The sequence below is a fragment of the Puma concolor genome, chromosome F2, assembly GCF_028749965.1.
Source record: "Puma concolor isolate L17-30 chromosome F2, mPumCon1.1.hap2, whole genome shotgun sequence".
NCBI classification, from domain to species: Eukaryota; Metazoa; Chordata; class Mammalia; order Carnivora; family Felidae; genus Puma; species Puma concolor.
This window is the reverse complement of record NC_141684.1, coordinates 445,909-462,463: the sequence shown is the minus strand read 5'-3', so window position 1 is coordinate 462,463 and position 16,555 is coordinate 445,909. Positions and strand designations below refer to the sequence as shown.

At 60.3% G+C, this 16,555-nt stretch overlaps 2 protein-coding genes across 3 annotated transcripts; both read right to left on the bottom strand.

Annotated features, from left to right (window-relative positions):
* Positions 1 to 1,999: 1,999 nt before the first annotated feature.
* On the bottom strand, positions 2,000 to 6,818 carry SLC39A4 (solute carrier family 39 member 4). Its single transcript, XM_086695756.1, has 12 exons — positions 6,209 to 6,818; positions 5,422 to 5,706; positions 4,757 to 4,952; positions 4,489 to 4,640; positions 4,228 to 4,399; positions 3,759 to 3,931; positions 3,464 to 3,601; positions 3,261 to 3,383; positions 2,998 to 3,052; positions 2,707 to 2,859; positions 2,405 to 2,592; positions 2,000 to 2,313 (listed from the first exon to the last, which is right to left on the bottom strand). The coding sequence occupies exons 1-12, from the start codon at positions 6,404 to 6,406 to the stop codon at positions 2,185 to 2,187; spliced, it is 1,962 nt and encodes a 653-aa protein (XP_086551882.1). The 5' UTR covers positions 6,407 to 6,818; the 3' UTR covers positions 2,000 to 2,184.
* Positions 6,819 to 10,607: 3,789 nt separating this feature from the next.
* VPS28 (VPS28 subunit of ESCRT-I) lies at positions 10,608 to 16,503 on the bottom strand. Of its 2 annotated transcripts, none has more exons than XM_025922702.2 (10): positions 16,353 to 16,503; positions 14,102 to 14,169; positions 13,445 to 13,473; positions 13,295 to 13,332; positions 12,903 to 12,992; positions 12,033 to 12,138; positions 11,810 to 11,911; positions 11,213 to 11,266; positions 11,009 to 11,100; positions 10,608 to 10,921 (listed from the first exon to the last, which is right to left on the bottom strand). In XM_025922702.2, the coding sequence occupies exons 2-10, from the start codon at positions 14,136 to 14,138 to the stop codon at positions 10,804 to 10,806; spliced, it is 666 nt and encodes a 221-aa protein (XP_025778487.1). In that variant the 5' UTR covers positions 14,139 to 14,169; positions 16,353 to 16,503; the 3' UTR covers positions 10,608 to 10,803. The 2 variants fall into 2 exon arrangements, with proteins under 2 accessions (XP_025778487.1, XP_086551883.1); XM_086695757.1 differs by having other exon boundaries at positions 16,283 to 16,401.
* Positions 16,504 to 16,555: the final 52 nt, after the last annotated feature.

Sequence of the window (16,555 nt, the reverse complement as noted above, 5' to 3'; positions counted from 1 at the left end):
AAATCAGGGCCCACAGAACCCTTGGACTGGAGCTTGGCACATTGGAAAATGCCCTAACAAATGAACAAGAACTCATCTGTGAGAGAGGTGGTCAGTGCAGAGAGGGCTGGAGATCCTGAAGGAGCACAGTCCCGGGGAGGGCAGCGGTGGATAGGATGAGGCTCCATCCCAGTCAGAGGAGAGGAGACGGTGGGCAGCGGAACCAGGAGGTTGCAAGGTTGGCAGTGGGAAGACAGAGGTGAGCCTGCCTGGTGGATGTACTTTCTCAATGAGAGATGAAGGTAGGGGCCTATCAGCAGATCTGGGGCTTGAAGTTGCTGGGGAGGGACCATGATGGGCTGAAGAATCATCCAAGGCTGGCGGTGGGGGGGGGGCGGGGGCGGGGGGGAATGCCAGTACAAGCCCTGGCCTTGCCCTCTGACCCTGAGCTTGGGCCCTGGGGCTAGTGGACACTACAGGCCATGCTCTTGCTCCTCTGAGGCAGCGCTGTGCTGGGAGTCAGTGGTTTTTCTGCACCTTCCTTCCGTGCCAAGAGGCCATCTCCGTGTTGTAGACCAGGTTTAGGAGGAAGGTGGTAGTTCCCACATTTCTCTTTTGTGCTGTTGGTGAAGACTCTTGGAGAATCAATACCTCTTGGAGAGGCCAGAGCGTCTGTCTACCGGGGTCAGGCCCGGGAGTTCTCAGATATGGCCTTTTCTGCCTGCTTTGCCACAGATTACTGGCATGCAGCCTCCACCTCCCTCCAGCACAGGTGGACCCACGGAGCGTAACGTAAGACTGACTTCCACTCTCACGCTTTTGTGTCTGTGTGTGTGAACAACAGGCCGAATCTGATGTCCCCTGGACCCCTTCCTCTTTTTGGTCTTTCCTCCCACCTCCTTTCTGCTACCTGGAAAGTGCATTTAAGGGCTAGAGCTCTGGCAGCCATTTTGGACTGTGAGGGGTGTTGTGGATTGAATTGTGATCCCAAAAAAAGATATGTTGGAAACCTAACCCTCGGTACTTCAAAATGTGACTTTTATTTGGAAATAGAATCATCGACAGATGGAATTAGTTCAGATGAGGTCATACTGGAGTAGGCACGCTGGTAATCGGTAGGACTGGTGTCATCAGAAGAGAAGAGATACAACAGAGAAGGTCACAAGATGGAGGAAGACTGGAGCTATGCCTGCTACAAGACCCAAACCACACGTGGCCGCCAGAAGCCAGGACAGCCTCATGGGATAGATTGTCTCTAGAGAGTTGAGCAGCAGGGGCACCTGGGAGGCTCAGCTGGTTGAACGTCCGACTCTTTATTTCACCTGAGGTCATGAGTTCAAGCCCCGCGTCGGGCTCTGTGCTGATAGTACAGAGCCTGCTTGGGATTCTCTCTCTTTCTCTGCCCCACCCCCACGTGTTCACTCATGCTCTCTCAAAACAAATAAACATCAAAAAAATAGTTGAGAAGGAGCACGGCTTACGGACACCTTGAATTTAGACTTCTGCCTCCAGAACTGTGAGAAAATAAATTTCTGTTGTTTTAAGGCACCTAATTTGTGATAGGCTGAGCTACAACCTTAGGGGACTACAAGGGTCTGTGAGGATGGACACTTGGGCCGAGGACAGCGCAGCAGAGTCAGAAGGGGCCGGGGCCCCGCTGACCACGGGCTGTCACATACGCGGGTCCGACTACCTCCAAGTAGTGATAAACCCTCGTCTCTGTGAGCGCGGTGCTTGTTTCGGCCCTTCTGTGAGAAGTAAACAAGTCTGATTCCTGATTGGAGACCGGGTCCCCCTGCTACCTGCAGACTCTGGCCAATTTTTCTGAGTCCACTCCCCACACAGGGCTCCCACATTTCCCCACGCAGGACTGGGGCTGGCTGCCTGGAGATCCCTTAGCACAGGCTCCTGGTGCCTCATCGGAGCCCCAGGGGGAAAGAGAGGTACTGCCCCCCCTCCCCCCGCCCCCTGCCTTTCTTGGTGGGAGAAACTTCCCTAACAGCAAGGAAAGCAGCTGGGCTCCAAGGGCAAGAATATTTTTATTGAATAGGGATGCTGGGTCATGTGAGAGGGAGACTCTCAAAGGCCTGGGGCTCTCTGGGTACCCAGCTACAGGTTCCACACTGGCTAGCAGACCCAAGGAGCTGAGATAGCCCAGGGGGCCAGCAGCCAGCATCAAGGGCCCGAGAGTAGGGGGGGTGGGCATCAGAGGGTGATGTTGTCCTCATACAGCGACAGCAGCAGCAGGACGGTCCAGCCGCCCAGCAGACCCATGTTGTGCAGGAGGAAGAGGAGCCAGGGCCGCTGGTCCCGCACATGAAGCATGGCTGGAAGCTGAGGAGGAGGTAGGCACAGGTGAGCGACCAGCTCTGAGCCCCTGCTCGGCTCACCCCCAGGGCAGCCGACTCCCGCCCTCAGTCCTGACCATGTCGCAGAGCGCCACGTAGAGGAAGAGGCCAGTGGCCACCGCCAGGATCCAGGCCTCACTGTCCTCTCCAACGTCGACAGCGAGCGCCACGTAGAGGCCGACGAAGGCAGTCAGCGCTGAGGCCAAGTTCAGCAGCAAAGCCCGGCGCACCGACAGCCCCGCGTGCAGCAGGGCAGCGAAATCCCCTGGGGTGGGCGGATGGGGGGGGGGGGGGTCAGGCCGAGAGGCCCGCCCATAGCCGGGCAGGCCCCGCCCCTGGCCAGCGGCCGGGTCCCCAGGCCCTGCCTCGCGCTGCTCACCTAGCTCGTGTGGCACCTCGTGGCAGAACACGGCCAGCGAGGTGGCCAGCCCGGTCTTCCAGGAGGACGCGAAGGCGGCGCCCACGGCGAGCCCATCGGCGAAGTTGTGCAAGGCGTCGCCCAGCGTGATCACGTAGGGCAGCAATCTCAGCTCTGCGGGTGTGGTGGACGTGGGTCGGCGCCGACCTGGTCCCCCACCTCGGCGCCCCCACCTCTGCTCCACAGGCCCGCGCTGGCGCTCTGCACAAATCCGTAGCCCCTAATCCTTCTGGGGCTTCCCTCGGGGCTCACCTGAGCTCAGTCTCCGGGGCTCCGAGCTCAGCAGCTCCGGGCTCTCCTCTGTCACCTGGAGGGGGTAGGTCCGTGTGGATGAGCCCCTGGGCAGGGAGGTGAGGAGGGGCGTGGCGGGGCTGGGTCTCCTGATCAGCAAAAGAGGAGGCCATGGACAGAAGCGCTGGGGTGGAGGCGGGGCGGGGGCGGGGGCAGAGGCAGAAAGGGGTTCTTGCAGGGGAAATTCCATGAGGGATGGAGACACTGGGGAAGGGCCAGCTCACCAGGTCTGCGCGAGAGCCTTCGTGGGGCTGCTTAGGCGGCCGGAGCTCGCTGGGTGCTAGCTGCAGGGACACTCCGTGGCTGTGGCCACCGTGGCTGTGGCTGCAGGGCCCATCCTTTGAGTCCTGTGGGGACAGTGGCTCAGGGCCCAATGGGCCTCCATGACTCCGCCCCGTCCACCCACCACCTCCAGCTCCCACCTGACCTCAGGGTCCAGGGGCAGCAAGAGGTTGAAGAGGTTCTCAAACAGGAAGAAGGTGTAGAGGCCACCCAGCATGGCCACAAGGCGCCAGGTAGACTGTGGGCCAAGGCCCTCCCCGCTGTGCGTGTGCAGCCCTAGCACCTGGGGAGGGAAGGGGGCTTTAAGGCCTCCCCCACCCCACCCACCCCTGGGGACAAGGACGGAGAGGCCAGGGAGACAGGAAGGGCTCCAGGAGGATGGGCCTCGAAGGACTGGGCAGGGAAATTCCCGTCTGGGGAGGGCGGGGCAGCGGGCTGACCTTGGGTGTCAAGTGGAGGATGGCATCCCCAGTGAGTGCACCCACAGCCATGCTCAGGAAGGTCTGGATGATGTAGTGGGAGGCAGCACTGTAGGTGGCACAGGTCAGAAGCAGGAGGCCGAAAATGGCACAGAGGCAGATGAGCAGCGTGGCTAGGGAGCCATATAGATACCCTGGAGAGGGAGCGGGGGCCACAGGGCTGAGATGAGAGCCTTTCTTGCTTCCCAGGGGAGGGTGTCCAAGCAGGGCCCAGGGAGCCGGCTCACCAGGGATGCAGGTGGTCAGGCTCCGGCCATTCCTCTGCTTACGCTAACCCTTGAAGCCCCATCCTCTACCCATCTAGGCCCCCACACTTCCCTGTGACCCCAGCGGCCACTTCCTCCTCCCTGTGAGGCCCCACCTCTGTGGCACCAGCACCCAGCGCCGATGGGTACGGCAAGCAGGCACAACTGGGGAGGCAGGCACTCACTTTCCGCCTGACTGAGCTGGTCCTGAGTGGGGGGACTGGACTGGGGGCTGCAGGCCCCACTTAGTTGCTGCTGGAGCAGGGCCGGGCTCAGTTGGGCCCAGAGCTCTGGAGTCACCCCCGCCTGCTCAGACAGCCCGTACACGGCCATCACTTCACTGGCACTCAGGCATACCTGAGGGGTGGCAGGAAAGGGGGTCAGGGACCTGAGCAGACCCATGAGCCCCCACCTCTCCCCAGGACGGTGGTGCATGGGCTGCTCACTGTGTCCCACATGCTGGAGCTGCCGTTAGGGGTGGCAGGGGGCACAGTGCCCTGGTGGTTGGCCCCCTTTCCCAGATGACCATGGTCGCTGTGGTCACTGTGTGTCTCCGCCACTCTCCCTACCCCCAGGCGCTGCATCAAGGCCTCCAGCTCTGGCAGGGGGGACAGAATCACAAAGTGTGTATGGGCTCCAGGCCTGCCCTCCCCAAGGACATGGAGGTCAGGGACTCAGGGTACTCCCAACTCTCTGGCCCCGCCACAGCCTCACCAGCCAGTGTGATGTTGGGATTCTCGCCACTGTGCTGCCGGAACACAAAGTCTACAAAGTACTGGGGGGTCGGCAGGGCATGGAGACAGGACCCACTGCTGACATGGTCCAACAGGGCGGCCAGGACCAGGCCAGGGTTGCTGGGAGCTCCTGCCCCTGCTGCCTCCTCCAGCAGCTGGGGCAGGTCCACACAGGCCTGGGGGAGGGGTCAGGGCTCAGCCTTGCCCGCAGGGTGGCCTTCCTGGCCTCCAGCTCTACCATCAACCCTAGTGCCCTTGCATGCCACCGACCCCGAGACCCGCCCTAACATGGTGCCAGATCAGGCTTCTCAGAGCACCACCACCTAACCCTGCCAGCCTACGGCCTGTGCTGGGTCTGACCCCTCCCCGAGGGCCCTCCCTATGGGCCCAGGATTCTTCTCAGCCCCTGTCTGATGAGGGCCCCGGGGGCTCCCCAGGTCCCTGTCCTGAGTGGTATCGGACATCCATTTGTGATCCCTGAGCCTCCCAAGTAGGTCCCCAGACTCCCCCAGGTGTCCAGGAAGGCTTTGTGGGATGTTCTGCCCACTGCAGCCAGGCCCAACCCCCTAAGTGGTCTCCTTTCTCCATGGATCCCCTTAGGTCTTCCCCATCTAGTCCCTCTGCCCCACCTACCCAGGCCCTCACCTTCTCTGCAGCAGGCCAGCCAGCAGCCTGGGCCTGAATCCTTTGCAGCAGCCTGCTCAGGCCTGGGGTCAGGGCCTTGGGGCCCTCCAACAGGGCCAAGAGATGGTCAGCACGGGTGGCCCAGCGGCCAGCCTGGACATCTGCACATGTGCCCTTGGGGTCACTGAGGTAGAGGGCAGCGGCGGCACTGAAGCGGGCGATGTGCCTGTGCTCCAGGACTGCCCCCCCGGGGAGCCCTGGCTTCTCAGGCCTGCCCAGGGCCAGGGCATCATCCACAGAGAGGCACTATGGGCAGAGACAGGTGCCTATGGTTAGGAAGCTGCCTGCTTCCCTGTGGGGCCCACACACACTGGTCTCACCCTCCCCCTCTCCCACCCACCCCTCCATCATCACTCTTTCACACACTCCCACCGTCACCACCCTCTCGATTACACACACACACACACACACACACACACACACACAAAAGGGCTCGGGGCAGTGGTCCACCCATCCCAGGGTGGCTTCTTCCCGGAACCACTGCCAGTTTGATGGCCTGGGGACTGACGGAGGAGGCGGCCCTGGGATCCTGGAGCTATATGTATCCGTCACAGCCCCCGATCCTGGGAGCGCAGGCCTGTCTGAACTCAGAGCAGAGGAAGGTGGGCGCTGGCCTGCAGGCAGGGCCTGGGTGCTTGGCCACCCGTCCTCGCCTCGGCCCGCCTCCTGGAGTTTGCCCAGGCCCTTTGCTTCCAGCCCTGGGGCGGAGCGGGCCTGGGCTGGGGGACCCATCGGGTGCGGCAATTACCTTTCCACACGGCCCGTCGGCGCAGTGCACACGGTCCGCCAGTGTATTTAACAGGCTGCCCAGCACCACACGGTCCAGAACACCCTGGCCCGAGGACAGCAAGGTCAGCAGACGGGTAGGCTGAGCTGCCACCATGGTCACCATCAGCACAGACAGCAGCAGCCCCAGCTGGAGTCGAACCAGGACTGTCATGGTCATGCTGAGGCCCCTGTGCACTCTGTGCTCTGGGGAGGCCGCTGACGCCAGGGCTGGCTGGGGCTCTCGGGTCGCCTAGGGCCGGACTGGGGCTGGGCTCTGACCCGCCCGAACGCGTGAGGACCTCTCCCAGGTATTTTTCCTGCAGGGCTCTGTGATTGGCTGACTGAGGCACCTCAGGTTAACCATTCCAGCCACAGGTCCTCCCCGAGGTTGGAGCCACTGCCCGTGGGGGGCAAGAGCTGGGCCCCTTCCTCTGCAAGGACAGCCTGGGCATCTGCTAGCTTGTCTGTGGCTCTGCAGAACTGTGGGGCAGGGCTGCGTTTTCTATGCCCGAGGGGTAACCCTCTCTCTAAGGTCTGCTGCCAACAAGGGGGGCCTGGGCCAGAGGTCCCCAACATTCCACCTGAGAGGCCTGAACACACCCCTGCCCCACTCCCCTCCCAGCCCCTTCCCTGCTTGGCTTCCTTGGTTCAGGCAGCTTAGACACCCTCACCCCACCCTCAGCCTTAGGTCCCAGTTGGGGGTGGGGGGGTGGGGCCCTCTTCTCCCATGCGCTGGGGAGTCGTCCTCCCCTTCCCGAACTCTGGGGAAAATGCCTGAGGAAATGGCCAAATCCCCACAGGACGCAAGGGGAGCCCACTGGGCCTTCTGCTGGCTGCCTCCTGGCAGAGGTCTCTTGGGCTTTCCTGGCAGGAGGAAGTGGGGCAGGATCCCAAGCTCCAGGCCCAGGGGCTCCAGGGAGGGCTGTGACTGCCAGCTCTGCACCCGCCCCTCCCTGTTGGCTCCGTCTCTGGCCTTTGAACCTCTTGGCTTATCTCTGCCTGGTTGGCAGGGGAGGGGCAGGCCCCAGGGAGCCAGCTGGCACCCCTGGCCAGGTCTCAGGGCAGCCTTTGTGGGGTTTTTTTTTTTTTTTGCTTCCTGGAGGGAGTGTGTGGGCGTCCCCTTCCCCACCTGGTTCAGCTGGCCACTGACCCTGAGCCCTGTGAGGTGTGGTTGGGATGGAAGAGGTGAAGCCCTGGGGCAGCTGGGAGCCAAGGCCCAAGGGACTCTGTCCCCAGAGTCCCGCGGGCCCAGGGCAGGGCATCATGCTGAGGGCAGAGTCCTGGGCCTGAGGTCGCCCCCACACCCCCACACATTCATGCTGGATGGCACCAGTGTGATACCCCTGGGTCCTAAGAAGGGGCTGGGGCAGAGGAGACAGGAAGAGCCTGACAGGGGTTTGGATGATTCTTGGAACCCTGAGTCAGCAAGGAGGGAAGTTGGAGAGATTCAGGCACTCTGAAGACTGTAGGCACAAACTGGCCTTTTTCCTATCCCACTGCACCAGGACCACGGGGCTGGCTGCAGCAGGAATTGGGGACCTGGCTGCTGCCTCAGGCCACCCACTGCTCAAGGGTCTATTACTTCTGGGCAAAGATCTCAGACCAGCCTTCTAGGCTGGCCTTCCCAGGTCCCTGGGCTGGTGGCAGAATTGCCTGAGCCATTGAGGCTTGTGGCTTGCACTCCCTGGGGCAGCCCCTTTGACCTCAGGAACTTCATGCTGGCCCATATTCCTTTGCTTCATGCACCCTCCACCTCTCCCAGCAGATGCCCTCCATCCCAGCCCAGAGCGGCCGCAGAAGGCATCACCAGTGCCCCTGCACATCTGACTGCCCCCTCCCTGGTGCTGGGGTCACCCTCTGGGTGCTGCACCCTCTCTTGTGTCCCTGGGCCCTTCCTACACCATCCCATCATCCAACACGCACACTGCAGTCCCTCCTGTCTTCAAACACACCTGTGTCCATAGCAGCACTAGTTCAACCTCCAAAACACAGAAACAACCCAGGTGTCCACTGAAGGATGGATGGATGAATGAAATACTGTCTATGTAATATAACGGGAACCCTGGCAAGCTCTTCCGATCTCCTCTGCCCCAGCCCCTCCTTAGGACCCTGGGATATCACACTGTGGTGCCATCCAGCATGAATGGGGGGTGGGGGGAGGGCGACCTCAGCCTTAAAAAGGAAGGAAACTTAGGGGCACCTGGCAGGCTCAGTTGGTACAGCCTGTGACTCTTGATCTCAGTGTCGTGAATTCAAGCGCCACATTGGGGATAGCACTTTAAAAAATTTTTGACACATGTACAACATGAATAAGCCAATCGCAAAAAAATAAACCCTGTAGGACTCCACTTGTAGGAGGCACCTAGTCAAAATCTAGGGACAGAAGGCAGGATGGTGGTGGCCAGGGGCTGGGGATGGGGAACGGGGAGCTAGTGTTTACTGAGGACAGTTTCTGTCTGGATGTGGTGATCGCTGTACAGCATTCTTGGTGTACTTCATGCCGCTGAGCTTTAAAACGTTTAAAATGGTCGGGGCGCCTGGCTGGCTCAGTCGGTAAAGCGTGTGGCTCTTGATCCCAGGGTTGTGGAGTTCAAGCCCCACAAAAAAAAAATAAAATCTTTACCAAAAAAGGCAAATTTTATGTTGCGCTTAATTACAATAAAAAGAAAAAACCGTATCGACCAAAACAACCTCCATTGCCCCTTCAGCTGCCATCGACATCAGGATCTGGGGTCTCTGGCACTGGCAGTGTCTCCCAGGCTCCCCTGAAGCCCCCCCCACCCCAATCCTGTCAAAGCCCCAAGGGCTCCCCAGGCCTCTTAGTGGCGAGTTTCCCCATCTCAGTCTGCCCTGGACCCAGCTGCTTGTCCGCGGCTAGGGCGTCTCTGGGTTTCCTTGGCCCCAGCCATCCCTTCTTCCGCTCCTTTGTGGTGTTTCTATCCCCAACCTCCAACTGTGACAGTACCAGTCCCAGGGCCTCTTGGGTACAGTTCCTGGCACCTATCAGAGTGAGTTTTTGCCATGGAGCTAAAAAGCCTTCAACGTGTTCACTTCCTTCATTCTGAAACTCCAGCTTCTGATGTCCAGCCACCCACCTGATGCCCTTGGCCAGCTGACACAATTAGATTCCGCCTGTGCCGACAGCTCTGGCCACACCCTCACGGAGCCCCTCTGGGTGCAGGTGTCCACATGTCCACAGGAGCTCCTCCGTCTAGCTGTTCTAGTGCAAGGCCTGGGTGTTCACTGCACACCGCATCCAGCCCAGCAGCAAACACTGTGGGTGTGACACACAGCACGGCCCACACCCGGAACCGAAGGACCCTTCTCTGCCCCCCCAACCCCCACCGGGCCAGGCCCCCCATGCCAGTCGCCGCTCTCTGCTGTCTTTCCCTACTGAGACCCAAAGGACATGGGGCACGCCTCCGCTCTGAGGCCCCTGCTGGCATCCAGGGCTCCAGGTACAATCCCAAGTCCTCACCTGGCCTCTCTGCCCCCCTTCTGCCAAATGGCTCTCTACTCTCTTCCTTGCCGACTCTGCTATCCTTGACCGCCTGCCCCGTGCAAAATGGCACCTCCCCAACTGGCAGCCGGTTCACACACAGACTTTATCACCATCCGAAATACTACACGCCTTACTTAATTGCCTTTAATGCTACAGACATCCAGAAGTACTACTAGGAAAAAGGAATGCTACAATTAAGCTCTAGCCTGTCCCTCATCCCAGGGCCATAGTTGCCAAAACGTGACACGATGCACCCCGGAATCCAGAGCCTTGGTCTGTGGCTTGCTGCCAGCTGCCTGTGAGGAGGTGGCCGTGACGCCGGGGGCCAGGGCTTCTGCAGGGTTGACAGCCCCTGGCCTCGCAGCAGGTGCAGTAAACACTGGTAACTGAGCCAGCATCGGCCTGTGGACACCCGTGTCCCCACCCGAGGACTGTTGCTTCCCCCACCTGACCTTGCTCCCGAGCAAGGGACACCCTCTGTGGTGGGCAAGACAAACTGTCTGTCCCGTGAGTCATCTACTGGGGCCCCGGTGAACCACTACAAGGACAAGGCCCTGCGCTGGCCTGTGGCGTCCCCCAGGGCAGGGAGAGGTACCGGGGGCAGCACAGCAGTGCTCCGGCCCCCCAGCTGCTTAGAGCTCTCAGGTGAAGGGTGGGGAAGCGGATGTGAAAGGCAGCCTCCTCTGTGGTCAGATTCAAGCCTTACCTGGCCCCTGCTCCCAATCACCCAGGGAAGCTGGCGTCAGACCCTTTCCTGAGGAACGGGCCGCACGTTCAGAGCCTCTGTGCTCCAGCGAGGCAGGATCCCACCCGAGGCCCAGAGGGAAGACAAAAAGGCAGGGCAGGCCCGGCTGGGGGAGGGCAGCCACAGCAGGCATGGGGGATCAGAAAGCATCTTTATTGTGGGGAGGGCAGGGAGAGAGCTCTGGGGTGGACGGACACACAGACGGAGGAGCTGCTATGAACAGCAAGGCGCATGCAGACCATCCAGGGGTCGAGCGTGGAGCGCAGCTGCGGCCCCTCCACCGGGCCCACCGGAGAGCCTTCCTCCCCAGACCCCGGGACAGGGGGCCTCAGGCATGCAGGAAGCGGTTGAAGGCGTTGTAGGCCGACTCCAGGTCAAAGAGCATCTGGCGCACCTGGGAGTCATCTAGCTCATCAGAGGCCGACATGCCGCTCAGGGTCTGCAGCCTGTGGGAGCACAGCACTGAGGTGTGTGCACGGGAGGGGCTTCTCGGTCCTTGACGGGGCAGGGAAGTCTCGGGCAGGGATGCTCACCACTGGCTGACGGTCTGGCGGCCCTCGAAGTCGGGGGGCAGGTGGCTCATGCGGTGCATGGTCTCCATCAGCTCCCGCAGATCAGGCTGGATCTGTGGACAGGACGCTCGGCTTCCTCTGCCAGGAACCCTCTCCTACCCCTGCCCCTGCCACTCCCTTCTCCAAGCCACCCCTCCATCCCTCTGTCCCCTCCGGGAGCCGCACCTCATCCATGGCACGGATCTCCAGGCGCAGTTTGTCCATAACCGTGATGAAGAGCTGGGAAGAAGTGTGTGTGTGAGGTACCACAGACCCGCCGTAGGGGCTCAGGGTGGGGGACTCCTTGCAGCTCGCGGGCCTGGTTCCTCTGCGGGGCCAGGCCCAGGTCAGCCCCCACCCAGCCCGTCTGGCCCGTTGTCTCCCTCCTCAGCCTCTCTCCTTGGCTATCTGGTCACTGGGTCCCTGCTGGACCCCCCTGTTCCCATAGCCCATGAGCTCTCCTCTATGCCACCTGGCCCACGGGGTTTTGGCTAGGCCTCCTGGATCTGTGGGTGCATGGGAACCCTGGCTGCACTGACCCTCGGTGCCTCCCACAGGGGTCTCTCTTGGATGCTGCCCAGGGAGAAGGTCCTGCCCACCCCTCATTCCTAACTATGAAGACCCCCTCCCGGTGTGTGTGAGGGCTGCGCCCTGGGAGCCCCGGGCTCCTGTGTACACGGTGGCCACGGCAGGCAGCGTTGGCCCCCCTGACCTCTCGTAGGCCCCCGAGGCCGCAGGAGCCCCCCTGGCCCCTCATAGCTCCCCGAGGCCGCGGGAGCGCACCGAGACCACGTCTGCAATGCAGCGGTTCAGGTTGCCCTTGTCATCTTTGATGGTGATAGGACGGTCCTCTTTGATCCTCTCCATGGCGAGTGGGCAGTCCAGCTGAGGGAGGGCGGGTACCATGGGTACTGGGCCTCACAGGGCAGGTGGCCAGACCCTCCCCAACAGCACCCACACCTCCCGCCTGCTGTTCCCCGGGAAATGGAGGGGCCAGCTCACTCACACGGAACTTGCGGCAGAATTCATCAATGGAGCTGATTTCTGCGCCCTGAACCTGCCGGAAGGCGGCTTTGTACTGGACCAGGAGCCGAGAACAGGCTGCAGTGTACCTAGGGAGAGGGCCAGGCTGCTGCCCTCAGTACAGGCTAGCCCTGCCCACACCTCCTCTCTCTCTCGGCCCATCCAGACACAGGGCAGCTCTCAGAGAGATCAGAGATGGGCCACGAAGGCTGAGGCTTCCCTTGGAGTCTAAATACAAGACCTTAGGAGGACAGTAAGCAGAAGAGGGAAGTGGCCCAAATACGGCTGGCTGCCACACGGGATGAGCCCAGACCCAGGCAGAAGCCTGGCCAGCCCCCTCTTCTGGAATACACTGGCCACACCTCCACATCGACAGCTTGTGGACCTACAAGGCAGGCCTATCTCACTGAACAAAGGCCCCGTGTATCTCCTAAGTGCCAGGCCTGGCCAACAGCGCCTCACATGCTGATCTCCCTGACCCTTCTGCTTGCCTTCTGCAGCCCTTTTGTCAATGAGGACATCTGTGCCCAGGGAGAGCCCCTGGCACAGGGGGAACCCCCGACCAAGGTGGTAGACAGGTCTCTCCTCCTGAGACACTTCTGTACCACGACTAGGACTTCCTGGCTGAGACGGTGCCAAAGCCACAAGCACCCAGGGGCAGCCTCCTTGTGCTGGGTGGCTCCCACAGGAGTGGACCCCCTCCCAGCCTGGAGGAGGCAGGATCCATACGAATCCCCAGCTCAGGCCTCAGACCCCTGCTCTTGCTTCCTCCTGAGCACCCATGCCCTGGAAGGCAGAAACAAGCTTCCACAGACTGGCTCTTATCACCGGTGCAAGGTCAGCGGGCTCTCACTCATTGGGGGTGACGCAGTCCTTGATGTATGCCTTCTCCAGAGCCTGCATTGTCTTCACAACCGCAAACAGCTCCGCCATGTTGTCATATCTGAGGATAGTGTGTCCATCAGGCCACGGCTACCAAAGCCCAGGGAGGGCACTAGCCCTCCCAGGGTGAAGCTGTGGCAGAGCTCTGCATTTCAGCGGCCTCTCCCCACCTGCCCCAGCAGAGGCTCCTTGGGAACTGTTTCGCCAGCCTGACCCCAGAATGGGGGTGGTCCAGAGGTTGGGGGAAGTTACTCAGGGGAGGCAGGTGAACATGGTGTGTGTGTGTGTGTGTGTGTGTGTGTGTGTGTGTGTGTGTGTGTGAGAGTGTGTGTTGGGTGGGGGCAGTCCAGGGGCGGGACTCACTTCTCCCGTTCCCGGGCGTTCTTGTACAGCTTCACCTCCTATTGGAGAGAGGACAGCGTGTCAGCCCGTGGTACCAGGGTGGCTGCGGGGTCTAGGTGAGGCTCACACAGGCGCTGGCCAATGCTGGCCAGGTGGACATCTGCCACTCACCTCATATAACTCCGGCTTGTTTCCAGGGGCTGCAACAGAGCAGAGGGCTAGCAAGCTGGCCGCAAAGGCAACCCCAGGGGGCTTGTCCACTGGCCCTAATCCCAGCCCCATTTCATTAGCCCACCCAAGGCCTCACCCTGTGAAACATCCCAAAGAGCCCAGAGGGAACTGGAAGATAGAATTCTACTCCCAGCACCCCACCATCTTGTCGCGGGGTGGGGGACCTGAGCACACGACACTCCTCTGGAGCCAGGGAGACACATGCCAGGCCTGGCTCCTCATTCCACCGCTGCTCCTCAGTTACCTCACTCTATAGCAGGGTCACCACACCTTGCTTACGGTGCAGGGACACGGCACAAATGATGTTTGTCACATGCTTTGTGACCTTTCCCCTGGCTTGACTCCAGGATACCCAGGACCCCCTGAGATTCCAGCCACACTAAAGCTCTTATCTTTGTGCCAAGTGGGTCCCACCTGGAGGTCATCTCTGGGCCCCCTGGTGATAAACTGCACCAGTCCCTAGCTGCCCACTGAGGCTTGTATGGGGGAGACACTTATAGCTCCTCCCCCACCCCCCCCCCCAACCCTTGGCCTCTGCAGCAGGGCCTGAAAGCCTGGACCCTCTGGGTCCCTGGGTCCAGATTGGGCCACACTCACCTCCCATGCCTGGAGTGGCTGGGATCCCGTGAAACATCTTGTAGGGCTCAGGTGGCCACAGCAGAGACCTGGGGAGTAGAGCCAATGCCAAATCAAAGGTGACCCCTAACACCCCTGGGTCTCATGTGCTGGACCTCATGAAGAGCTTCCCTGCCCTCAGCAGAGTCAGAGTCAGACAAGAGATAGCTGAGATAGGGAAACTGAAGAACTCCATGAATATCTGCTTTTTTGCTTCCTTTTCTGCTTTTATTCTTGCTAGCACCTGTACCCCTGCCTTGCACATGCCTTATAGCACAAACGATGTACGTCTACCTTGTAAAGGTCAAGAAGTTAATCATTTCTTTGGAGTCAGCACAGTAGATAACATCTGAAGAGTGACCGGGCAAGGCTGTCCTGTGCATATTCCAGGCCATTGACATGGGACTTTAGACATCTTGATGTCAAGACCCCCAGGATATGTCTTTGTCCTGACCAATGTCTGGATGCCTGAGAGGACATAACCCTCAATAAAAACTCCTGACCCCAATCAGAGACTCACTATTCTTTGCTTTCCGAATTTCCCAGATGCTCCCTCTGCTATGCTCTGTCAGTTATGCTATTCAATAAACTCTGTTCTCACTTCCTTCAGGCTCACATTTGATTTCTAACCTGTGTGAAGGTAAGGACCCTCTTGGCTCGTCCAGCAGGGACCCCCTCTGAGTCCCTGGACCTGGCCTGCCTACATCATAGTGATGAACACACAAGGTGTTATGTGCTGTGGTGAGAACACCAGTTCTGCCCTAGAGACTGTCAGGAGAAAGTGGGTGCTGAGGAGCATCTCAGGAGAGGAGAGACCAGTGGCGAGGGGTGGGGGCGCACTGAAGGATGCAAGGCAGAAGATAAGAAGGTGGCAAGTTTCAGAAGACCAGGGGAGGAGCATTTGGGCAGAGAGAAAAGCGTAAATAACACAAGGCCTTTCAGAGGAATGCAGTGAGAGGGATAGACAAGCGGGGGACAGAGCTTTCCGAATGAGGATGGAGGTGGAACCAAGGTACACAGCTCTGGCGATCAGAACTGAGTTTTATACTAACGCAGCGGGACTCACTGACAGATTAAACATAAGCTCTTGGGGCTCCCAGGGGGGAAGTGGGCTGAGAAAGAACAAAAGCATGAGGCCGCTGGGAGGGTCCTGCCCACTCAGGTAGTTGATGCAGTGCCTAGAGTCAGTTTCAGCCATGCTTTGGACGTGAAACCAAACCCACTGAAGAAGTATTTGAAACAGAATGTTAGTTGAAAAGGAATCAAGAACAAGTCCCCTATTTCTGGCTCAATGACAGTCACGTGAGCTGAGTCGGAAGAGATGGAAAAGGAGCAGACTCCCAGGAACGCTCGCCCTGGCCTGTTGTGTGGGGTTCCAGAGGCTCCACAGTCATCCAGGGTGTGCTGAGGCAGTTCAGGCCAGAGGAGAGGCCAGGCTAGCTAGCACCGCTGACGCCTGACACTAGGGGTAGGTGGCGTCACACAGGGGACGATTAACAGGGGAACGAAGAGAGAAAGCAGCCCAGGCTGGAGCCCTAGGGTACCCAGGGATCAGAGGGACCAGAGGGAAAGGGTTAAGGAGCACGTCTCCGAGGGAGGGATCTTGTCAGGGAAGGCAGATGCATTACAGAAGTCCAGCGGGTGGCAGCTGGGAGACTACTCAGCAACCCGTCCGAAGCTTCTAAGAGGGGGTGCCCGGGCGGAGAGGACTGAAGAGCGGAGAAATAAAGGAAAGAAAGCGCCTGCAGTTCTACGGTGGGATTCCACTCTGTCGCGAAAACGAATGTCCCCTAGCTACAAACGAACATATAGCTAAATCTCAGAGGCCGGACACTGAACCGAAAAGCGAGTTTCTAGATAATGCCCACATTTGACTGTGTAGATGCCGCCCAGACGGCCCCCGGGTCCAAGCGAGCAATGAGGCGCCCTGAGTGGGGCGGACCGTGGGGGTGAGGCCCGACCGGATGCGGAGGACGGACCGGCACCCGCGGGACACACCCGGGGCTCCCGCCCGCTGGGAACGCCGCTCTCAGGGGCGTCAAGCCCGGGGAAATGGCTTCGCAACGCCGGGCGGGGCCGGGACTAAAGAGACTACCCCAAGATGAGGAACGAGGTGCCTGGGCGCGAGGGGGTACCCTGTGCGACAAGACGACGCGCACGGACCTAGCCCAGCGGCCTTTTCCCATCCGGTTCAGCTGGCCCTTCCTAGTTCGCCCCACCCGGCCCGGGGTACCTGCGCTCGCTCTGCCGGTCTGGGGGACCCGCGGCGCCGCGCTCCCAATCGACCGCTCGGCGCTCTCTTTGACGTTTGCGCCTGCGCACGCACTTACCCCTAGCTCCCTCAATCTACGCTCGATCACCAAGGTCTACCCCTGAGCACACCTCCCTCCCAATCGACTACCACCATGACGTCCGCGCCTGCGCACCCGGAAATGG